The sequence below is a fragment of the Cryptomeria japonica genome, chromosome 3 (genome assembly GCF_030272615.1).
Source record: "Cryptomeria japonica chromosome 3, Sugi_1.0, whole genome shotgun sequence".
NCBI lineage: Eukaryota > Viridiplantae > Streptophyta > Pinopsida > Cupressales > Cupressaceae > Cryptomeria > Cryptomeria japonica.
In genome coordinates, this window is record NC_081407.1 from 659369739 (window position 1) to 659392053 (window position 22315).

The following is a 22315-nucleotide window of genomic DNA, read 5'->3' on the forward strand; positions in this document are numbered from 1 at the left end:
TCCTGAACAAGTTGACTTCTTGAAAAATTTCTATAGTGGAAAGCAACTTGATCCTAATAAAATTCATCCTTCTCTACTCCAATCTTTGCAAGTAATTGAAGAGAAAGAAGGAAGGGTAAAATTGTTTCTTGCTCATGATCATTCACTTGAACCAGAGGTAAACAACAATGATGAAGAAAAACATCCTTCTGTTTCACTTGCTGCTCAAAGAAATCAAGATCTTAATGATGTTGAACAAGTTCAATTTTTGAAAAGCTTCTATGATAATAGGCAACTTGATCCTAACAAAGTGCATCCTTCCTTGTTTCAAAAATTGCAAATGATTGAACAAAAAGAGATGGGAGAAAATTATTTTCTTGCAGATGTGCACATTCCTGATGAGATGTCTTGTGATCCAAGTTTTGAAAAAGATCCATCACATTATGCATGTGTTGATGAAGATGAAGCCATATCGGTTCACAAGGATACATGTCAAAAGAAAGATCAAAAGAAAGTGTGTGAAGAAGAAAAAGAATATTGCATTTGTGTATGCCATGAGCATTATGAAGATTACCATAACAAGGAAGAAGTCCTCCATGAACCTGAAAACAGGGAGCTTGAAGGAGAAGTAAATGATTTCAAGACTTCCATGCAGCACAAGCTTGAAGAAAATGATACAGAGGAGAGGAATAAAGATGAATCTCATACGGTTGTTATTCCAAATTGGTGTCTTCGTGCTTCTGATGATGACTTCCTTCGTGGAGAAGATATTCCTATTTGCTCATCATTAATTATAGAAGATGATGGCTCCATTGATGAAGTCAAAGATTTGAAGACTAGTAGTCAATATTTTTCTCTAATTGATGGAGAGGAAGCCACGAGTGAACCTTTGCAAATACCCTCCTTAGTTTCAGAAATGAAGACCTTCATTTTTTAAGATGATGAAGATTTGATTAGTGGCATAGCTGACATGAAAGCTAAAAATCAGCTTCAAGCACGAGGAGATGAATCATCAAGTTTACATTCTTCATCATGCTTGCAACTTAAATATAAAGCATTCAAATTCATTGGCAAAGATAATAATAAAGAAAGGTTGATAAAGGAGGTGATTAATTGCCCAACTTTTGAATCTTTCCATTTTGATGACATATTTTTGGAAACTATTGAATAAGATGATTTGCTATGTCGTGAAGGTAGCTACCTAGATTCTTTGAAGCCATCTAGTGGATCCATTTCTACAAATAATTCTAGAGATGCAGATGTGCTCCCTTCTTCTTCATTCTCATATTCTATGGAGAAAGAGTTTTCTGCAATTCTAATGACAAATGAAGAGGAAAGTATTCTGATAAAAGATGACCCTATGCTCCTGGAAGTTGACATTCAAGAAGAAGATTCAATCATTGTATCTACACAAGTGTCTTCAAATCACAAATTGTATAAAGGATGTCCAATTCGAGACTTGATTTCTTCTAATCTAAACTATCAGAAGGATCTTCAGACAAAGGATATTGGTATATTTGATAGGACGCCTAAAGTTGTGATCAATGATAGTCAATTTGGTACCAATTAGATTCAAGAGGAGTCACAATTTTATGATGAGATATGGTTTCTCGGCTCATTCAAAATTCTTCCACATCTCACATTTGCCAATGTTGCCAACCATTGAACAAGAAATTTCCCCTCGGGAAAAGTTTTGAAAAATCCATTTTCATGCATCAAAAATCATCCAAATTTCAAAATGATGATAGATTTGGAGTCGTGAGGAAATTTTCTCTACTTGACCGTGGAACCCTAAATTGAAAATTTTCCTAAAAAATAGGAAATGTGCAAAATTGATGAAAAATCTTCTCTAAGGCAAGGAAATTTCAAAATCTTAGGAAAATTCTTCCCAGATAAAGTTTTCTCTCTCCAAGGGTTTCTCGCCAAGTGGCAACCGAGTTAACGCATGATGAATTAATGGAGCATCTTTTGCATGCAGTCGTCGCAAGTGGAGGTGATGGTGCATTTATGACATGATGGGGCAGTTTTGCATGGGGGAATCTTTATTGCACAATGGACGATCTTTTGTATGAGGGTGCATTCAATGCATAGTGAGCACTTTTTGAATGTAATGGTTAATTGATGCTGTATGGGTGCCATTTTTGGCAAGATTGTAATTAATTGTATATGGGCATAATAAGCATTTACTGTTGATTCCCACCTTGTTGCATCTTGAGTGGAGAATCTTTTGGGGAAATCCTAATAAGGGTTTGCATGCTATCATGGCTTGAGGCCTATATAAAGGGGTGACCCCCCTCATTTGAACAGGAGGGAGACTTGTATGAAATTGTTGCAATAAGTTTTTTTTTTGAGAAAATAACAGTGAAACATTGTTCTCTGATGGTGTCTACTTAAGTTATTTTTTCAAAACTTGCATGGTTTCACCTTCCTCACTTAGAGTAGAATTTTATTTTCTCAGTTGTTAGATAAAGTGCTTTGATTTCAATGGAGAATGTAATGGTCTCTGATGAATTTCCATGGTTCATACTTTTTGCATCTTGTTGATTGTAAGTTGCAGTGTAAAGTTAGCCCGAGCCACTAAACTTGTGCTAAGTTCGGTTGTGGACAATCGTTTGGATTGCTTCATTTTGGGTATTCAAATGCACTTTCTCAATTTGAAAATACTTCAACATCCTCAAAAGATTGCACCAATTCTTGCAGAGTTGTAGTTAAACTTGGCGAAGCAGAGCTTGGTTTATTTGGAATTTGTCCACCAAAGCATTAACTATTGATATCACTGCCCTTAGGAGTAGATTTAGGCCTTTCTAACCCTTCCACCCTTATTTTCAGTTCAATTTAGTTCGTTCAAAGCAAAAGCATCACCAAATTGCTATATCTGATGATGAAGTTCCAACCACAACAAAGAAGTGAAAGAACGATGCAAACATAAGGCCCCTTGGATTACCAGCAATCACATACGCCAACTGAGTCACGTCCGTAGCATAAAGGAACCTTGGAGTTGATTGTTTGAACTTCCTGCAATCTTAGCATGCAATCGCACTTTGATCAAGAGAGAGTGAAGTGATCGTTAAGCAACTTTATTCTGTGTTAGGCGCTGTCATAAAAAACACGTCAACAAACTCCAAGGTTTATATATGCGAACAAGCGACCTTGGTGATGTATTGTTGAAATACAAGGGGGACTTACGTAGAATGGTTCACGAATTTAGGACTTAGACAAATTTGACAATAGATGCTCTTTTCTTCTAAATTTTCTCTCATTTTAGATTTTTGGGTTTAGACTTTCAAAAAAAAGGGATAAAAGGACAAGGGTTCAGAAGGTCTACTCTACTCCTAGGAATTCAAGAGACGGTATTGACCAAGTGAACTCAATAACCACACTTTGCTTTGCCTCACTTAGGATAACTACACAAAGCAAATGCAATCTTCAAGGGATGTGCTTATGATTGGAAATTAAGCATACACAAAAGAAAGTTCAAACTAACTTTACACAATGAACAAAAATCATCTATTCATCAAAAGTATGAGCGGAGATACACCACAAATCAATACTTATCAAATATTGCATTCATCTAACACCCTGAAGTAAATTCTAATCTATTGTGTTGAAGAAATTGAAAACCTTGCCAATCATTCAGATAATAGAGATTACAAAGCCTAAAAAGCACACAAGCAATATATTATCCAAAATGACCTTCTCGCAACAATGTTTCAAAAACCTCAAACCCTCCAAATGAGAGGAGGAAACCTTATATAGGCACAGAATATTTTTGAACGGTCGAGATCGAGCAGTGATCAAGGGCCTATATTGAAAGATCAAAACCCTAATTAAGGTTTCCAAAAACTCTATTAGTTTGAACAAAAGAAAACAGGACAAGTGGCACAGCTGCTAAACTCAATGAAGTGGGTGTCTAGTTTCTTTTCTGGGAAGCTGAAAATTCAATGTATCTAAACACAAATGGTCAAACCTCCTCCATGGTGCAAGCTGCCAATTTGGTAATCAACCATGTCCAAGTCATCAGTACATGTGGCGAAAGTATTCTCCTAGTCAGCTGCCTGTGCTAGGAAGTTCTCATCAATGAGTAAGAATCTTGAAATCCTGGTGAGATAATCCTTGAGAATCGGCCCTGAAACTTTGAAGAAGTTCCCTTGAATCTTGGCACTCAGATTCTTTGCACGCAAATGTTCTCTTGCACTTCATCTTGCTGCAATATCTCGGCTGCTACGAGGAAGACCTTAGCCTCCTATTTCCTTAAAGATTCAACCCTAGTTGTCAAAGCAGAGTACCAAGTGCTGAAATCATATATGTCACCAGGTTGAATGACTTTTCCATCTACTAGATCCTGTTGGGAAAGCCCTCTAATGGTTTTCAAGCATGGGATTATTCTGTTTTGTATTTCTTCAAAATCCTCCCAAGCTTCAGGTATGTCCTAGATTTTGCTCAATAAGGAAGAAGTGGAGTCATATGTCGATACTAGGTTCTCAACAAGTACGTCAGCACGCTCCGAGGCATCAGAAGTCCATCCTTTGACTTCTCTGAAAGTGGCCTTCATGTCTTCATAATCTTTCATCGATCCCTGTGAAGAGGCATGGGTGGAATAACTGGTACTTCCTCTCGATTAATAGGATTTGTTAGGTGCTAGACATATTTCCTCCATTGCTCATTTTCTGCCTCTACCTTCTTTCTCTTTCCAACTTCCTTGTTTATCCTCTCCTTCATGGTATTGCAAGAATCATCAAATTCTTGGACCTCTTGGATCTTAGTGGTCTTACCCAGACTTATGGTAGCGACCTCATATTCCTCAGGAGTGATACTATCCTGAGCTTTATCTACTCTTGGCACTGCCACCTAAATGTTGAAATGGTAGAGCCAACATAGAACAGAAAAAACTAAACCATGATTGCAAAGAATGGCACAAATGAAAAATATATTATCAGATACACATATTCATTCTAAATGTGTGCCTTTAAATAGGCAATATAAAACAGCAAATGGTTGTGTAACTGCACAACTGAAAACACAACCGCCGGTAGTTTTATTAATTAAATCTAAACTAATGTAATAACACCAACATTCCCCCCCTTATTACATTAATCTAAACAAGAGTGGAAGTTGCAAGGGTTTTAATCCAACCCTCGAGTGACTTTGATGAAGCGCCTTCACCAATCATCCTCACTCGCCCAAGAAACACCGAACTGACTGCATAAGTGGATCTCCTAACCGCAAAACCTGGAACTGTCTACACAAGAACACAAGTTCCCACCTCCCCTGCACAATGAGACACATTTCCTCTAAAATTCCACATCTCCTCTTAGTGTGTTTAATGCCTCCTCCAGTGTTGCACATGAGACACCTTTCCTCTGAAAGTCCAGTCCACATCTCCTCCGAGTGTGTCTAATGCCTCCTCAAGTGCTAAGGAAACTTGATCACTACTGCTATGCCTACACAATCCTGTCCCTCCCCTTACTCCTAGAAGGGACAATCACACTACCAAGCTCCCTCTTCTCTTCAGGAACACAGATAAATCGCGCCCCCTTTTTAGGGACAAATCTGCCAAGCCCTGGCTTTACAGGGACACAGATAGGTTGCTTCTCATGCAATGATCATCTTTGAGAGAGAAGCTAACTCGAGATGATAAAAGATCCTCCTACCTCCATTGCCTCCGACCTCTTGTCAATATTCACTATTCTCTAAAGTAGAAATCTTGTATCAACCCCTATATCATCTGTGGTGGTTTGGAAGACTTTAGAAGTTAGCTTGTTGAACACATAAAACATTAAATGTTTTTTAAAGACTTTGGAGTCTTTGAGAAGTGACTTCAAGTTGCTTAGGGATGTGACAATATTTAGGAGATGGATTAGGCTAATTAGGAATGATTAGAAAGTGCTTAGAAGGGTCTAGAAGGGGATTTAGGATTGCAAGTGGATTTGGTGGGTGAGGGAAAATAAGATTTAAATTAAAATTAAATTTATTTATTTCAACTTGTGGTTGCAACTTGCATTTGTAGGAAAATGCAAGTTGGGGGAGGGGGGGGGATTTAATGATTTAAATAATGTTTTATGGACTGTCACCATCAGATGAGTCATTTTTATGTACTGCAAATCCACAAAAGTTGGCCTCACCTTCTGTTGCAACAAAAGATGTATCTTTCTTTAACTTTCCATCGATTAGATCTTTGGCCCATTGAAAACAGTTCATCTACACATGCCCATTTTTCTGACAATAAAAGCATTTGAATTCTCTTCTACTGGAAACATTAGATTTATTCCTAGCAACCAAAGCACATTCTTCAGGAAGTTGATAGTTCTTATTAGTTCTATTTCCTTCATCAATTAGAGAAGAGATTATTGTTTCCAAGCTAGGATTTATTTTGTTTAGAGTAAAGACAATATGGTCAAAACTAGAAGGCAAACTGTTAAGTAATATTGCCTTGGCATCATCATTAGTGACATTAGCATTTATACCTGCAAGTTGATTAAGGAGAGAACGAAAAATGCTTATATGCTGAATAATATTATCACCTCCATTCATCTTTAACCCGAACAATTTCTGCTTAATAGACATCTTGGCACTGGAAGCCTGAGAACCAAACAAGACATTGAGCCTGTCCCATATTGTTTTTGACGTCTTTGATAAATCAATATGATGCAAGTATGCATCTGATAAACCAAGACCAATCAATGTCGTGGCCCTACGATCTTTTATCGTCCACTTCGTTGCTGCATCTACATCTTGTGGCTTTGTTACAGTCCCATCCACAATCTCCCACAAATCTTTCTCAATTAATGACAGTTGCACTTTAATTTGCCATGTGTGGAATTCATGCCCTTCGAATTTAGGAATTGTAACTACTTTATCCATAATCTTTATCACTCAAAGACAAATAAAATGATAACAAAAGATTTGTGATGCCACCCTATAAAGAGAGTCCATTTCATAGCTCTTTTCTTGAAACATGATTGCAAGATTCTAGTTTGGCGTTTGGACTTGAATCATATCTCTATTTTCACTTCCACCTTCCTTTTATTGTTCCTCTCTCACCATTACAAACACTAAAATCATATCACTACCATCTACAGTTCTTCTAAGTCACGCCGAGTAGCCGCTTTGTCTCCTCTGCAACACAACAAATGCAGAAGCCAACCCCAATCTTATTCCTCCATTAGCCGCAGATCATAGAAACAAGTTTTCGCTCTGATACCATGTTGAAATGGTAGAGCCAACATAGAACAGAAAAAACTAAACCATGATTGCAGAGAATGGCACAAATGAAAAATATATTATTGATTTGATTTTGTAGGATAAAATATATTATCAAATACACATTCATTCTCAATGTGTGCCTTTAAATAGGCAATACAAAACAGCAAATGGTTGTGTAACTGCACAACTAAAAACACAATCGTCGGTAGTTTTATTAATTAAATCTAAACTAATGTAATAACACCAACACTGAACTGATTTGAATCCTGCACTGTTTCTTTGAATCAAAGAAAACTTCTTGGCCGGCTTGGGTGGTCTCGCTTTACTTGATTAATCTAATTCAGCCAAGAGTGTCGCTGTGTTATCTACTTGGTGAACTTTCTCAAGAACCTTGGCTTTCATCCTCTCCTTCAACTAATCAGGGATGGTTGATTGTTCCATACCACTTTCATCAAAATTATCTTCAACTCCTTTCGGTGCAATGACTATGCCATCTAGGAATTTTGTCTCAGGTTCAGGGTTCTCAACTTCTACAACCTTGGTGATAATGGGTTCCTAAACTGGTTCCTCCATGATTTCTTCAATTATGGGAGAAGGAACCCTCATCTCGTTGCCTCCCATTTCACTGTCCAACTCTTTCTCATCAATCAAAACTCTAACTGGAGCGGTGGATGAAGCACTTATAGTTGAATGACCTTCACTTGACTTTTGTCGTTTGCTCGCATCTACTTCTCTAGTAATCTTCTTTCCTTTTTCTCTTATTGAGTTCTCAATGGCCTCCTTTCTCTTTCTTGATCCAACACTTTTTGGATTCCTTGGACCGTTGGATGTCACACAGTGATTCAAAGACATGAACCCATCAGTCCCCATAAGATCATAGGTGAAGGCAACATTCCTTTCTTTGAGCTCTTTTGTTCTCTGAGCTGCCCACCATTTGGAGTATTCGATCACAGGCCTCATAAGATCACCTAGGTTAGATCTTTCAAAATTTGTCCAATCAACTAGAGCAAGAGGTTCATTCTTCAAATTAGCAAAATGTGGTTGCTCAAATTCATCCTCTTCTTTAATTTGCTCAGCCACCCGGAATACCTCGGATGCCCTGATCAGGTTCAATGGAATTCTGGACCACAGTCTACTCACATCAAAGTTATCAGCAGCGTTAGCCCAATAGTCCTCAAGGTTCGACCTGAGCTCAAACTTTACTTCATTCAGCTTTCCCATCCGATGAAAAGGATCAAAATGACTCCTTGCTTGATATTGAAAGAATGGGTACCATTTAATCTCCTTGTCGGCATGTGTTGCAGCTTGGGTTGATGGACGGGTCTCCAATCCATTCCCAATACCGAGAGAGGAAAAGACACTCCTGTCTTTTGTTTTCATCTTTGCACAATTATAAAATTTTCCAATTGTCTTACTACCTCAAGTAGTATCATTTTGTTTGTAGGGAACATGGGCATCCAGAGAATCCTCAAATCCTCAAGTAGGTGAACCTGGGATATTGGATATACCAATGCCCGAACCTGCTGATCAAATCTTTTGACTCTTGAGATAGCCGCTGATGAAGACACCCCTGAAGGGTTCTCGTGATATGCATAAGGAATGCATCATTGACTCTCTTTAAATGAAACTTCTCCTCCAGGTGCAGTTGTGGATAGCAATTGTAGACAGCGAACTGGTTTTCTTTATTTCCAACAGCCCCTCTACACACAAGGCCTTTGTATCTGTATGTTCGGGCTAAAGAATAGATCAAATAGGAACTCATATAAAATGTTCCATTCTTCTCCAGATTTCTCAATTGATCATCTAAATTGTCGCTTATGATCTTTGCCTAGTTAATCATCTTCACTCCAGCAGTCACCTCATGGATAAAATAGTACATCCATGGCTCGAAAGGTGCACTTTGCTGGCTTCCCATAACTCTGTTTAACAAGACTATGAGGTCTCCATAGTCCTCTTTGAAATAAGGCCTAATGAGGGTCTTAGGCATCTTCTCCAACCATGAATGGTTGATGTTAGCCTCATACTCTTCCATATTATCCTGATATAATTGGGTTGCTTCATCCCTGGTCATATAGACCAAGTTGTGGTATTCAGGGATGCGGAAGGCCTCTCTGATTGCTACTTCATCAATATTTGCAAGTATCCTTCCATCAAGAGCAACTATCTCTCTATTCTCCGGGTTATAATGTTTGGACATTCTACGATTAATTTGGTACACTGGGCTGCTGGAAGGAAACCAGCGGCTTGCACTATCCCATTTCACATCATTCTCCGTGCAATTGTTGTGAGTAACTCAGTATCTGCGTCGTGCATCCTCTTCTTGAACTCTCGAAGATTGATGTGCCCGAGGTTTGTATCTCCCACTTGTTTCCATTTGGATTTCATCTTTGATTCCGGAGGGGAATCCTTATCAACTTGGAACTTCATCTCGACTTCGCGAGATGGTCCAGTTCCTGAGGTCATCCAAATCTACAAGATTTAAACAAAGTTAAGTTAGACCTAAACCCTAAACCCTAAACCCTAAACCCTAAACCCTGCTGTAAACCTTCAGAGCTGCACAAAAACTCTCCAAAATCTTCTCAACTTGCTCTCCAAAGTTTGAACTCTATCATGAATGAAATGAATGAGCACTTCATTATAAATAAAACCTTGAAAGAGTTTGAATTCTGCACTTAGAAATACAGCTCATGCATCCTAAATCAAACTTGATTTGTTTCTAATTTGACCTTCATACATCAAACCTGGACATTCAGTGGATGAACTTGATTTGAGTCTCTTGGAAAGTTTCCAATTTTGATGCTCAGTTGAACTCAGTCCTTTAAAGGCAACTTCTATCTTCATTTTGAGTTTGATTTGATCCTTAAGAAACTTTCTATTTTGAATTCTAGTTGAGTTAAATCACTTAAGAAAGTTCTGATTTCGTTTTGAATTCAAGTTTGAATTTATCTTTCAAATCTTTTCATATTTTAGCAACTTCATTTGATCTTTCAAAACTTTCTATTCTTGTCTCCAAATCGAACCTTGAAGAATTTATTCTTTATAATTTCAAATTGTTTCCTTTCTTGGCTAAGGCGTGATGGAAATGTTGTCATTGCTGTCAAAGGAATTAGATGTATTTGATGTCAAAGATGTAAGAAGACAATTAGTAGTTTCAAAGGTGATGATTAAAGAATTGGATAGCTGTGATTTATATAATTGAATAGCTGTGATTTATATGAAGAAGACATCCAGAAGGCATCTCCATGATCAGATTAGTGATCAGTATTGAAGATGAACTTCATATACAAGATGTAGGTATACAGTGATCAGAGCATAGTGACTGAGAATATAAAGTGAATAAGAACAAAATGAATTGACAGTATACACCAGGTTATATATATGACTGTATATGTTCTTTGAAGATAATTAATCCCTATACTAGATTGTTGAAAGACTGTAAATGAAGATATCTTATCAGGTTTGGAAGAAGATATTTACAAGTGTGTGTGGCTGTATATAGATGCTCTTTGAATACAAACATCATGCATACATGTACCCAGTTATAAGGGCCGATCATGTTAAATGTATTTATCATATTAAGAGGTCGATGTGTGATACGGAGAATAACGAGAATGGCACAAGTATGGGCCTAAAATGTGACTATACAGTACCAGAATATACATATGGAGGAGCAGGGACTTGTGTTAATTTTAGCAATCAGATTAATCAATATATAACAGAAAACCAGAATGCAATGAAGAACAAACACATAACAAACAGATACCCTGGGAAAACCTCCCTCTTGGACGAAAAAACCCAGCATCAAAAGGTCTCAGATCTGATCGTATTAGGGCAGAAATAAACAATTACAAATTTGCCCAGCTAGGGCACAATAGGAGCGAACTTATTTGAATCTTAGTTCTGAACTTAATTAGTTTCCAGAAAGATGATGTGCAGACCCTAGAACCAGTTCTCTGATTGTCGGAGCAGATATCTTCAGTCTAACTGAGTTCGCCCAGCAATAGAAGTAATTCGCATAACATAGAAGAGCTTCGCTTGGCTAGAACCCTTGTGAATTGCATGAAATCAGATTCGCCATATATAAGACTGAGTTAGCTGGGCTAGATAGTGAATTCGCTATCTTCTAGACCAAGTTCGCCGACTTTGTGTGTTGCAGATCTGAATTTGCATAAAGCAGAAGATGATCGCTTGACTTGAATTGTATATTTGTGACCTCAAGTCGCTCTTCATATATATGCTCTTAACACTTTATTTCTAGGTCGGCCTTGGTGCCAAAATACAAACTTGAATTATAAGTTACATATTAAATAGGTCCTTGCCTTATGAAGTGTGCACGCCCAGATTAGGTTGGCCCCATTTACAAGTTAATTATATTTGGGCCCAGCCCAATTACATAATTGATCGCACAAGTTATCACAATTAATTTAAATTTTAATTGCCAAAGGCAACATTAAAATTTAACCAAGTAGAATCCGATTCTAGCTACATAATTTCAACAACTTGAATATAGAGATAGCAGCGATTACGTTCATTAAGGGGTCAAAGGAAAGTTGCGATTGAGAGACTTCATATATATCTAACTACGATTGTATATGCAAATCTGCAAACCTACTTCATCATCAGACAGAAATTATATTCACAGTGACTTCATAACAGTGAAGAAGAATGTTTTATACGACAGCGGCTATAATTGTTACAGTGGTGTCTTCACTTGTGCAATGAATCATACATGACACTATTTAAATGGTTGACAAAGCCAATTATATTAAAAAAAAAATATGAAACACGTTTCATATCAAGCAAATTGGAATACACGAATATTATGTATGCAGAAATGATAGGTGATAAGACATCGGGCATATCATGTAACTCAATTAACATGGTAGACCACCAAAATTAGATTTCAAATATTTCATGGCAGGGAAATTAGGAGATGGTGTATACAATTAAGAAAATAGCGATCATGACTTGTGGTAAAGATTGGAGCGGGTGAGAAACAGAAATCCTGTTATGGAATGTAACTAATGTATTAAAACAGAAAAGCATCGAAAACATTAAGGACAAAGCAGCAGGTCTGAGTTGGCTGCGATACATGACAAAGTGATTCCATGTGACTTGAAGTATAGAGAAGGACGTGGATAGGAGTATGCAGCGATCTGTATAATCCAAAGTCAGCGATTATAAAGAAGCATATAGCAATACAACAATTCGTATTAGGAGATGCCCAGCAATTGAAGTAAGTAACGAGAAGCATTTTGGAAAGAAGTATACATACGACTACCAAGACGGCCCCGATAAAAGAGTACAGCGACTAAAGTCTTAGCGGCAACATTATATATGCAGCGACCATAGTATGAAACAATGACAATGATTATGAAATATAAATTAATGTGGTTGACTTTGTGAAAATATCGACTCTATACATGATTATGAAAGCTACAGATATAAGGAGCGACTAAAATCATCATTCTGGCAGTAATGAAGAAAAAGAATGACAGGTCGTATTTATATGGAAGATCGTATTTCAAAGATACCAAATGATGAATCGTGGACTCCAAATGATAGATTATGGATTTGTCGATTTCAGACCATCTGCGTAGTCAATGACAGTACGTGGCTCACAGAGCATGTAGCAGATGATTCTTTAAATTATACGCAAGTAATATGTGTTGAAGATCACCGAACTATTAATCCATAATAGTTATTGTTGGTCATGAAATGATTAATACTAATCACCGGTAGTAAGTATAATAAAATTGGTGGCAAACAAAACCCATTAAAAAGGATTATCGGTTTATAATATTAAAACCAATGGTCATATTAAAACAAGAGAATTATTTATCGGTAATTAAAAGTAATAAAACATGACCGATAGTTATTAAATTGGTATAACCAAGAGAGATGCAATTATAGTCACGACCTTTGGGTTCCAAAAAGATGTGACCTTTTCATGAATGGTTACGTGGAAGATATTTAAGGAAAAATATAGTGTGCAAGAAATATAGTGAGTGGAGATATGTGAAATACATTTAAATTGTGTAGAAAAAGAAAATATCAATCAGACATACACAGATCTGAAAATGAAGGCATAGAAGAGAGATCACTGCAGAATTTATCAAAGAAAATCATTCCAGATTTGTAGGTGTGTTGTGTGTTAAAGACATATAATATATACTAGCAGATATATGAACATGAATGTGCAGATTTGAAAGAGGGTTCAAGGGACAGAAAATATAAGAAGACCACGTGAAGAAAGAAGACTGATTGAAGAACATTATACAGTAAACTGTAAAGTAATCTTTGAAGCAGATTTATCAAAGAAGATAGAGGATATACAGTGTATTGGTATGGCTGCATAATAACAAAAATAAATAAGACAAAAGTGACTCTTAAGAAAGATTTTAATGCAGATTTTGAAGAAGAATTATGGCAGATTTATGAAAAGATCATAACAGATTTGTGGAAGATAATATAACAGTTTTATGAAGAAGAATACACGCTTGTGAAGAACGAATATATGCAAAAGATTAAACTGTCCATCATCAGTTGAGATAGCAACATTGTCAAGATGGAAATTCAGATTTATATGAAGTAGGTTGGTGCTCACTAATTCTGGATTGGGGAGTTGGTGCTTCCAGTGGGTTGGTGCTCACAAAATTCAGAAGTGGGAGTTGGTGCTTCCAGTGGGTTGGTGCTCACAAAATCAGATTGGGGAGTTGGTGCCTCCAATGGGTTGGTGCTCACAAACAGTGTTAGGGGTTGGTGCCTCTCATAGGTTGATGCCTACAAATATTGTAAAAGAAGAAATATATAAAAGCATTGATTTACTGTGGTTTTCTCTGGTATGGGTTTCCACGTATATATCTTGTGCTCTACTTGTGTTTAATCACATATGAATGTTGATAAGAAATGAATATGTTTATGAGATAAGTTATATACTTATGATTGAAGTTGAAAAAGTTTAAATTGGTAAAAGATTGTTGTTATACTGATTCACCCCCCCCCCTCTCAGTATAACTGTGAGCTCTTCAAGGCGGACTTCAGCAATTGTTTTCCCAATGAGCAGGGCGGACTTCATGTGATTTAATCCATGTTGCAAGTGCTAAAGGGTGGACTTTATCAAGGTTGTGCACTTCATTAAGGCGGACTCAAACCTTTGCACCACTTTTCATGTTTTAGGCGGACTTCTTAAATTCTCTTTCCCAAGTAGAAAGGCGGACTTCATGCCTTTCATTCCCCTAGGCGGACTTCATTCATCCTATGCATTTGGTCTTTGTAGGAGGGCGGACTTCACTCATTCTTTGCACCAAGGTGAGGACAGACTTTATCATCTCCTTGCACAACTCACCATCTCCTTTCTCCTTGGGGCGGACTTTCCTTGACTTATGCACCTCATTACCTTATACTTGGCGAACTTCCTTAACTTCATGCACCTTCTCCATGGGCAGAGTTTAAGAGACTCATGCACTTCATACTCAATCAAGGGCGGACTTTGCTCTTCATATGACCAAGTCAAGGCAGACTTGGTGAATGTTTTTTTTTTGCTCGGTAATAATTGTGATTTTATTGCTCAAAATAAAGTACATAAGTATAAAGATCAAGACCCTCCAAACCACCAAATCAAAATTGCCTTTATGGCTTCTACCCGAACCAGCGCAATAACAAAACAAGACATCTACAAAAACATTCATGATCATCTACCTAAAAGCATACCCAAAATAACCCCATCATACATTTAACTACAGATTTAGCCATATCCTTAACAACTGTCAAATCTGTAAACAACCAAAATAATGAAGTGTGGATTGCACCACAAAGTTCAAACGAAGGAAGGCGGACATAAACTAAGCACACCACACCTCGATACACAGGCAATCAAAAAAGGAAATGTGCAGTAGAATCAACCCCTGCGAGAGGAGCACGCCACACCATCGGGACCAGAGCCAAACTTAGCCTTCCTCGGATGAAGTACACGCCTTCCTGCTTTCGCCTCCTTTGCCTTCGCTTGCTCAATCACCATTTCCAGCTCTTTAATCTCAATCAAAAGCTTAAGAGCTTCCCAACCCTGTCGTGCCTCCAAACTGCGGTGGTATTTGCACTGCCCTCGTGCCCATCTCAGAAACAGTTTCATTACCTACTTAATACCTTCACCTTCTTGCTTTATTCCCTCCCCAATGTCTAAGCCAACTCCCGAGACTACCCAATCAAGCAGTGAATCCAATTTACCCAGGTAGGCAACAGGAACTAAGCCTTCCGTCACATGCTTCACCGTTGCTATATTATCACCACTCTGCAAATCCCAAGCCATCACTAACGAATAAACATCCATCCTGGTCTTATAGCGGTGCTTTATTCCTTCGAAAGCACTTCCCACAATCAAATAAATGTAGGGTACCAGGCATTCATCCCAAAATTTAAAAAAGCTCTTCACCCTGCAAGCAGTTAGCTCTCCATGGAACGGGCATAGTTGCTTTTGTGTCTTAAGGGTGAAGTTGGCTTCCACCTCGTTCCCTTGCACATAAAATCTCCTCCGCCACCTCTCTACAATTTCACCACCGTTCGCCACCTCTCTGCAATTTCACCACCGTCCGCCACCTCTCTACAAATTCACCGCTGCACTCGAATTCTGCTTCAAACCCTTTATTGTCGTCCCCTACTTTGTTTGCACATTAATTGGCATGAGGCAAGTAATTAAATCACCCTTGATCTCGGCTCGCACTCCCTCTTTAAGACTCTATGCGGCATTAAAACAGCGTCGCCTTCCATTCCATCCATCACCCGCGTTCGTACTCTTCACAATCTTGGGGTACTCAATGCTGCATTCAACTGACATCATCACCTTGTCCGTTAATCTCAGGGTACTCCCTCTTTAAGACTCTATGCGGCATTAAAATAGCGTCGCCTTCCATTCCAACCATTAGTTGTCTCATGTCTTCAATTCTCACTTCACCAATTTCATTAAAACCCAACACCAATTTTGATAAGACATCCGCTTCCATATTGCCCATCCTTTTAATATGGCTAACTCTAAAATCCTCAAAATTATTTAAGTCTTCCACAATGTTATGAATGTGGTTTTGCAGATGCCACGCATCAATCGATCCCTTCATGATTGCCTGTATGATCACCAGCAAATCACCTTCAAGAAGTAGTTTCCTCACCCCCATCTGCCGACAAAAACTTACTACCATCAATGCCGCATTTACTTCCGCTCCATTATTAGTCCCTGATTCAAGTTTTTTCGCTCCAAGAAACAAAACCTTACCACACCAATCCCTTACAATGAAACCTGCCCCTAACGGTCCTGGATTACCCTTTGAGGCACCGTCAAAATTTACCTTCACCCAACCTTCCGAAGGCTTTTCCCACATCACTTTAGGCTGCACCAAGGAGCTGGATTAAACCCAGCCATGCCCATTAATGGGCTGGACTTGGTGAATGTTTGGAACCACACCATGAGCGGATTTCATTAATCTTATGCACCAAGGGTAGACAGACTTGGAGAGATGTTTGACCATATGAACCTTATTGCTGGACGGGCTTGGAGAGAGATGATCTCCATGGAAGCCAGATTCAAAATCCTCATAACTTAGGCATTTTAACTTGGATTTTCTTGAGATTTGAAATTCATACTCCATTTATCCTTCGAATTCCTTTGAATCCCTAAAATTTAGGAACCTAGCTTTTTTAGACAAAACTTGAATTTTGAAGGAATTTGTCAATCATTTTCAATGTAACTCGAAGCTAACAGTGCAAACCCTAGATCCCCTTTCCAAAAATAGAAAAAGCAAGCATCCCTAAAAAATAGGAAAAACTTTCCAAAAATAGCCATTTCGGGGATCATGCTTAAAGTGCCAAAAACGAAACTTCCTAAAAATAGGAAAAAGCGAAAAAGCAAAACTTTCCAAAAATAGAAAGTTGTCCAAATTGACCCAAACCAATTGCAATCTTCGTCCTTTGGACTTTCTAGGCACTATGACAATGTCTAGACTCTGTTCTGACCATGGCTTGCACAAACTGACTTATGACTTCCAAAACCAAACATTCAAAACTGACAAAAATGGGCATCGGGAGGGTTGCGAGGCTCTAACAAAAACCCTAGAAAGTAGGAAACAAGGAGGGTCCCCATTTGCAATGGGGTGATGTGTGAAAAGGTCACAACAGGACCCGAGTCCAGGAGAAAGAATTATCTCACGAGTCCAAATCTGTAAAAAGTTTCAAATTCTAATGAGATTTGGTTACTAAAAATGGAAATTTTAGAATTCACCTGGATGGAGGAAATTTTCAATTTTATCATTTTTTCCTTGTCTTAATCATTTTGGAGCCTTTCTTCCAGCATGGGCGCTATTTCTTCATCAAGGAGGAATTTTGATTTTTCAATGTTTTTCCTGACATTGTGATTTTGGCACCTTCCTAGCTTCTTGGGCATGTAATGCACTTGAGGAAGGAATTTTACAAAAGTTTGGAATCTTCCCTGACCCCCCTCTCCTAGCACCCTTCTCCTTCTTTAAGCGCATTTTTGACTTGATGGTGGAATCTCATGCTTTGTGCATTTTCCATGTCAACATGGATTTAGCACCCTATCCTATCCTTGGGCCCTAATTCACCTTGGCCAAGGAAATTTGATTTTTTCCTGGTTTCCATGCCTTGCTCTTTTTGGTGCCCTATCCACCTCTTGGGCACTAATTTCCTCTGGTGATGGAATTTTGGCATTTGTTCATTTTCCATGCTCAAGTCAATTTGGCATCCTAGCCTAGACTTGGGAGCTGAAATGCTCTAGGGAAGGAAATCTTGAATTTTGAGTTCTCAATGAGGACCTTGTTTTAGCACCCTACTCCATCCTTGGGTGCTTGTTGAGACATGGACCAACTAGTACTCGAACCTAGGACCTTCCATACACTGTTGGAGTGCTCTACCACTGAGCTACTGGCCCCTCTTGGACCAATCCATCGTCAGTCCAGGTGTGGCTTATTTCCAACACCAACACCCCCCCTTAAGCCACACCTCTCGTGTGCTTGGGGCTCCTAGCCTGGACCTGGCTCTGATACCATGGTGAGACATGGACCAGCTAGGACTCGAACCTAGGACCTTCCATACGCTGCTGGAGTGCTCTACCACTGAGCTACTGGCCCCTCTTAGACCAGTCCATCGTCGGTCCAGGTGTGGCTTATTTCCAACAGCAATAGCGCTAAAACACACATGCCAAGGAATTTCATGATTTTCTATCTTTCCATGAGGATCCCTGTTTGGCACCATATCCATTCCTTGGGCACTAATTTCCATTGGTGATGGAATTTCATGACTTTCTTCGTTTTCCATGATGAACTGACTTTGCCAATTTGAATGTTTTCGAATGCCACTTGAGGAACTGAGGTAATTTTCTAGACTTAGGTAATTTCCTGATGCTTTCCATTCCTGGAAGGTGAACCCACACTTAGTCAAATTCTGATCACTTTAGCTTGCTTTTCCAACTCTCCGTATTTAGGAATGATCGTGAGTGCTTAGTTTTCAGTGTCTACCTGTGAGGAGCCTACCACAAATAAACTTTCCAAAAATAGAAACTACTTTAGGATGTCAACGTTAGAGCAAAACAAGACGCAAGGGCACTAAAAATAGTAAGTTTGATTTTCAGCAAAATTAGACCAATCCAGGAGGCAGTGAAATCCCTAAAAAATAGGAACTTTCTAAAAATAGAAAGTTGCTCGGAATTCGCTCAAATTTCACGTGCTAGCTCCTTAGAGGGTCTTGACTCCATTGCAACTTTTAGTTTTTCAAAAACCGTAAAGGAAAACCCTAAAATCTAGGACTGAAGGAAAAAACCCTAAAACTCACAAAACAAACCCTAGACTTAGCCAAATTTGCTCAAACGAGCTGCAAACTTGATCAAATTGACCCCCAAACATTTGCAAACTGAGAGGACTAACGAGACTATCGTGAAAAGACCCCACAAACAAAGCCAAAAGACCGAGAGGGCCTAAAAAGTAGGGGGTCCCCATTTGCAATGGGGCGATGTGTGAAAACCTCACAACACATATCTGCATATATGTGTGTACACACACACATACATATATACATATATGTACATATATATATGCATGTATATGTATATGTATATGTATGCATGTATGTATGTATGTACATATATATTTTGCCATCCCACAAACACATCCCATCATTTAACGTCAAGGAAAAAACCCTAAAACTGACAAAACAAACCCTAGACTTAGCCAAATTTGCTCAAACGAGCTGCAGACTTGATCAAACTGACCCCCAAACATTTGCAAATTGAGAGGACTGACGAGACTGTCGCAAAAAGACCCCACAAACAAAGTCAAAAGACTGAGAGGGCCTAAAAAGTAGGGGGTCCCCATTTGCAATGGGGCGATGTGTGAAAACATCACAACACGTATCTGCATATATGTGTGTACACACACACACACATACATATACACATATATGTACATATGTATATATGCATGTATATGTATATGTATGCATGTATGTATGTATGTACATATATATTTTGCCATCCCAGAAACACATCCCATCATTTAACGTAGGTTAACCCTTGGATCCCTTTATAGGTTTGGAGCATATGAAACACAAAGTATCTATCATCCTTTCTAACATGCAAACCATGAATACATATAAACAATATAAAATGTGGGGTATGTAATTACCAAAGCATTGTGCATATTGCCAGGTGATGCTGAAATAAAGATATCACTCTGTGTACTAACATAATAATCCACAGCAGCTGAAACAGAAGCTTTCCCTTCAAGCTGTGCAAGTTCCTCCTCTTTTGCAAGACTTTTTTTGTCTTCCATCAAAGGGAACAATTGTCGCAGTATTGAAATTCTTGCTTCCCCTCCATAGACCTATTCCAAGATCCAAATTAAAAAATACAAAACACTATAAAATAATGCATATGCATTTCAAATCCCATCAAATTGCATAATAACTTACTTGAAGCAAACAAAGACAACCTACCTTATGAGAAGCAAGATAAAGTCTGGTTTTATTGTTAAATCCTAAAGCTGCTAATAACAATCCGATTTCTTCTGGGGTCAAGGGGCACTTTCCCTGACTTCGAAGCTCTTCATCAGAAAATTGTGAATTCAGCACTCGCCCTTGCCAAAGTACTTGCCTATACTTTGCAAGGGCTAATTGCTCTGCTCTACCACCTCCAAAATTGCAAGCAGAATGAGCAGCCATATCCTGCAAATGACAAAAGATTTTTATGAATCACACTATTGAAACAAAAATAAGTCAATTAAGCTCTAAAAAGTTCTCTGTTAGTAGAAATGTACAATAACATGCAAAAAGAAAAACAAGGTCAGCATGACTGATATGATTAAGAAGGTTCAACCATGGTGTATATGTTGAGATAAGAAAAGCATGAAATTCAAAATCAAAACCAGTATTCAATGGAGTAAATACACAAAAAACACAAGGACAGAGATGCTGACAAGTGTAGAAATATGTTCTGTTATCACCATAAGCTACATTTCCAGGGGAAAAAAACAGGCATGAGTACAGGAATAACCAATTTTTTTGAGCCCTAGGTATATGTTATCATGGAAGTGTCAGTATATAAAATATATAATATATTAGAAATATTAAAAAAATAATCCTAACATTGTACAGCCTGAGTTGGCCTAGTGGTGGAGAATTTGTGCTCTTGAAAGAGAGGTCACAAATTCAAATCCCACAAGGGGGTAGGGTATGTACACCTTATCGGCTTCAGCCCATTACCTATCAAAAAAAAAAATAATAATCCTAACATCAATGCTACATACACAAGCAGCATTGAAGTTACAAAAGTTAATAATTGACTATGTACCTACTAAAATATTTTTCTGAACATCGAATACTGATCATGCCATTAATTAATCATTCATAAATTATCATTATGTCATTACAATTTATCATATCATCATTTACCATTAATTATTACAATTACCATTTATTAATTAATTATTACTATTTTCCATTATCTATTTATCCATAAATTAAATAATATTTCATAATTTATATTAATGAGAACTAATTTCTATTTATCATCTCACCAGTTAACTCCATCTTCTAACAGAAACTTCTTCTCATTTATTAATGATATGAGTCACCACCTTTGCAAGGATAGTGACCATTTGAAAAGACATAACTTTCCATGCAAATCGAGGGTTTATATACAGCATAACAACCACTCCAAGGAAAGGCATCGAGGGAGAACGGTTTAGACACCCTCTCTAGCATATGAGGGAGAACGGTTTCGACACCCTCTCTAGTAAGACGGAGAACCGGTTGATAAATACACCCTCACAAGTATGGTTTGAAAGAGGGAGAATGGTTTAGACACCCTCACAAGTGGGGCTTGATTAAGGGAGAACGGTTATTAAGGCACCCTATCAAGTTATCCATCCTAGCTTGCTATGATTGGGATTCCTACGGTTATGATCCAGGATCCTGATCTTTTCATTTACAGTTGTTTGTGATTGCAGGCTGCTTTAAGTTTCATCATAATTAGTCTTCTTTATTTATATAGTCTTTCTACTTATACTTCTAAATCATAGTTAGACTTTCTTTACTTTATGAATCATAACTAGTCTATCTTTACTTATTATTCTTTATTTTCTGTATCAGCATAATCAGTTTACAGTATTTAGACACTTATATGTTATGATGGGTGAATTATTCTCTAACTTGTGTTGCAGGTTTCCCTATTAAAGAGATAGAAGGGTTTCCTATTTTGAGAAAATAAAAGTATCCCCTCTCTAACCCACCCTTAGCTGTTAAGAATCGAAATCTAGGGTAAACTGGGGCATTTCATAAAAGGGGACATTACAACAAGCATATGGAGCCTTGTATGTAGGAGAGTCTCCACCATTGCCCCCTTTGGTAGGCTCCATAAACTAAAAAATCTAACAATGAACTTTTGTTAGTCCTAATGCTGGAGAACAATTGCTAAAATTAGGAACGATTTCCTTCTAATCTGGCTTTGATACCATTGCTTACACATTCAAGTCAGGACAGACGAAAATATGCCTTTTCCATGGAGAGGATTGTATACTGCCTCCTATATTCACCCATATCATATATTATGCCAGAGACCTCAAGGTAGAAGTAAGCAGCC

The 22315-nt window shown here is 38.1% G+C and overlaps 1 protein-coding gene across 1 annotated transcript in view; it reads right to left on the reverse strand.

Annotated features, from left to right (window-relative positions):
- Positions 1 to 22315, reverse strand: part of LOC131033785 (O-fucosyltransferase 31) — a 67493-nt gene that overhangs the window by 19801 nt on the left and 25377 nt on the right. The window contains exons 8-9 of the mRNA XM_057965074.2: positions 20173 to 20400; positions 19863 to 20060 (exon numbers count right to left, since the gene is read on the reverse strand). Of these exons, the coding sequence (XP_057821057.2) occupies positions 19863 to 20060; positions 20173 to 20400 (426 nt within the window). The remainder of the gene's footprint in view (positions 1 to 19862; positions 20061 to 20172; positions 20401 to 22315) is intronic.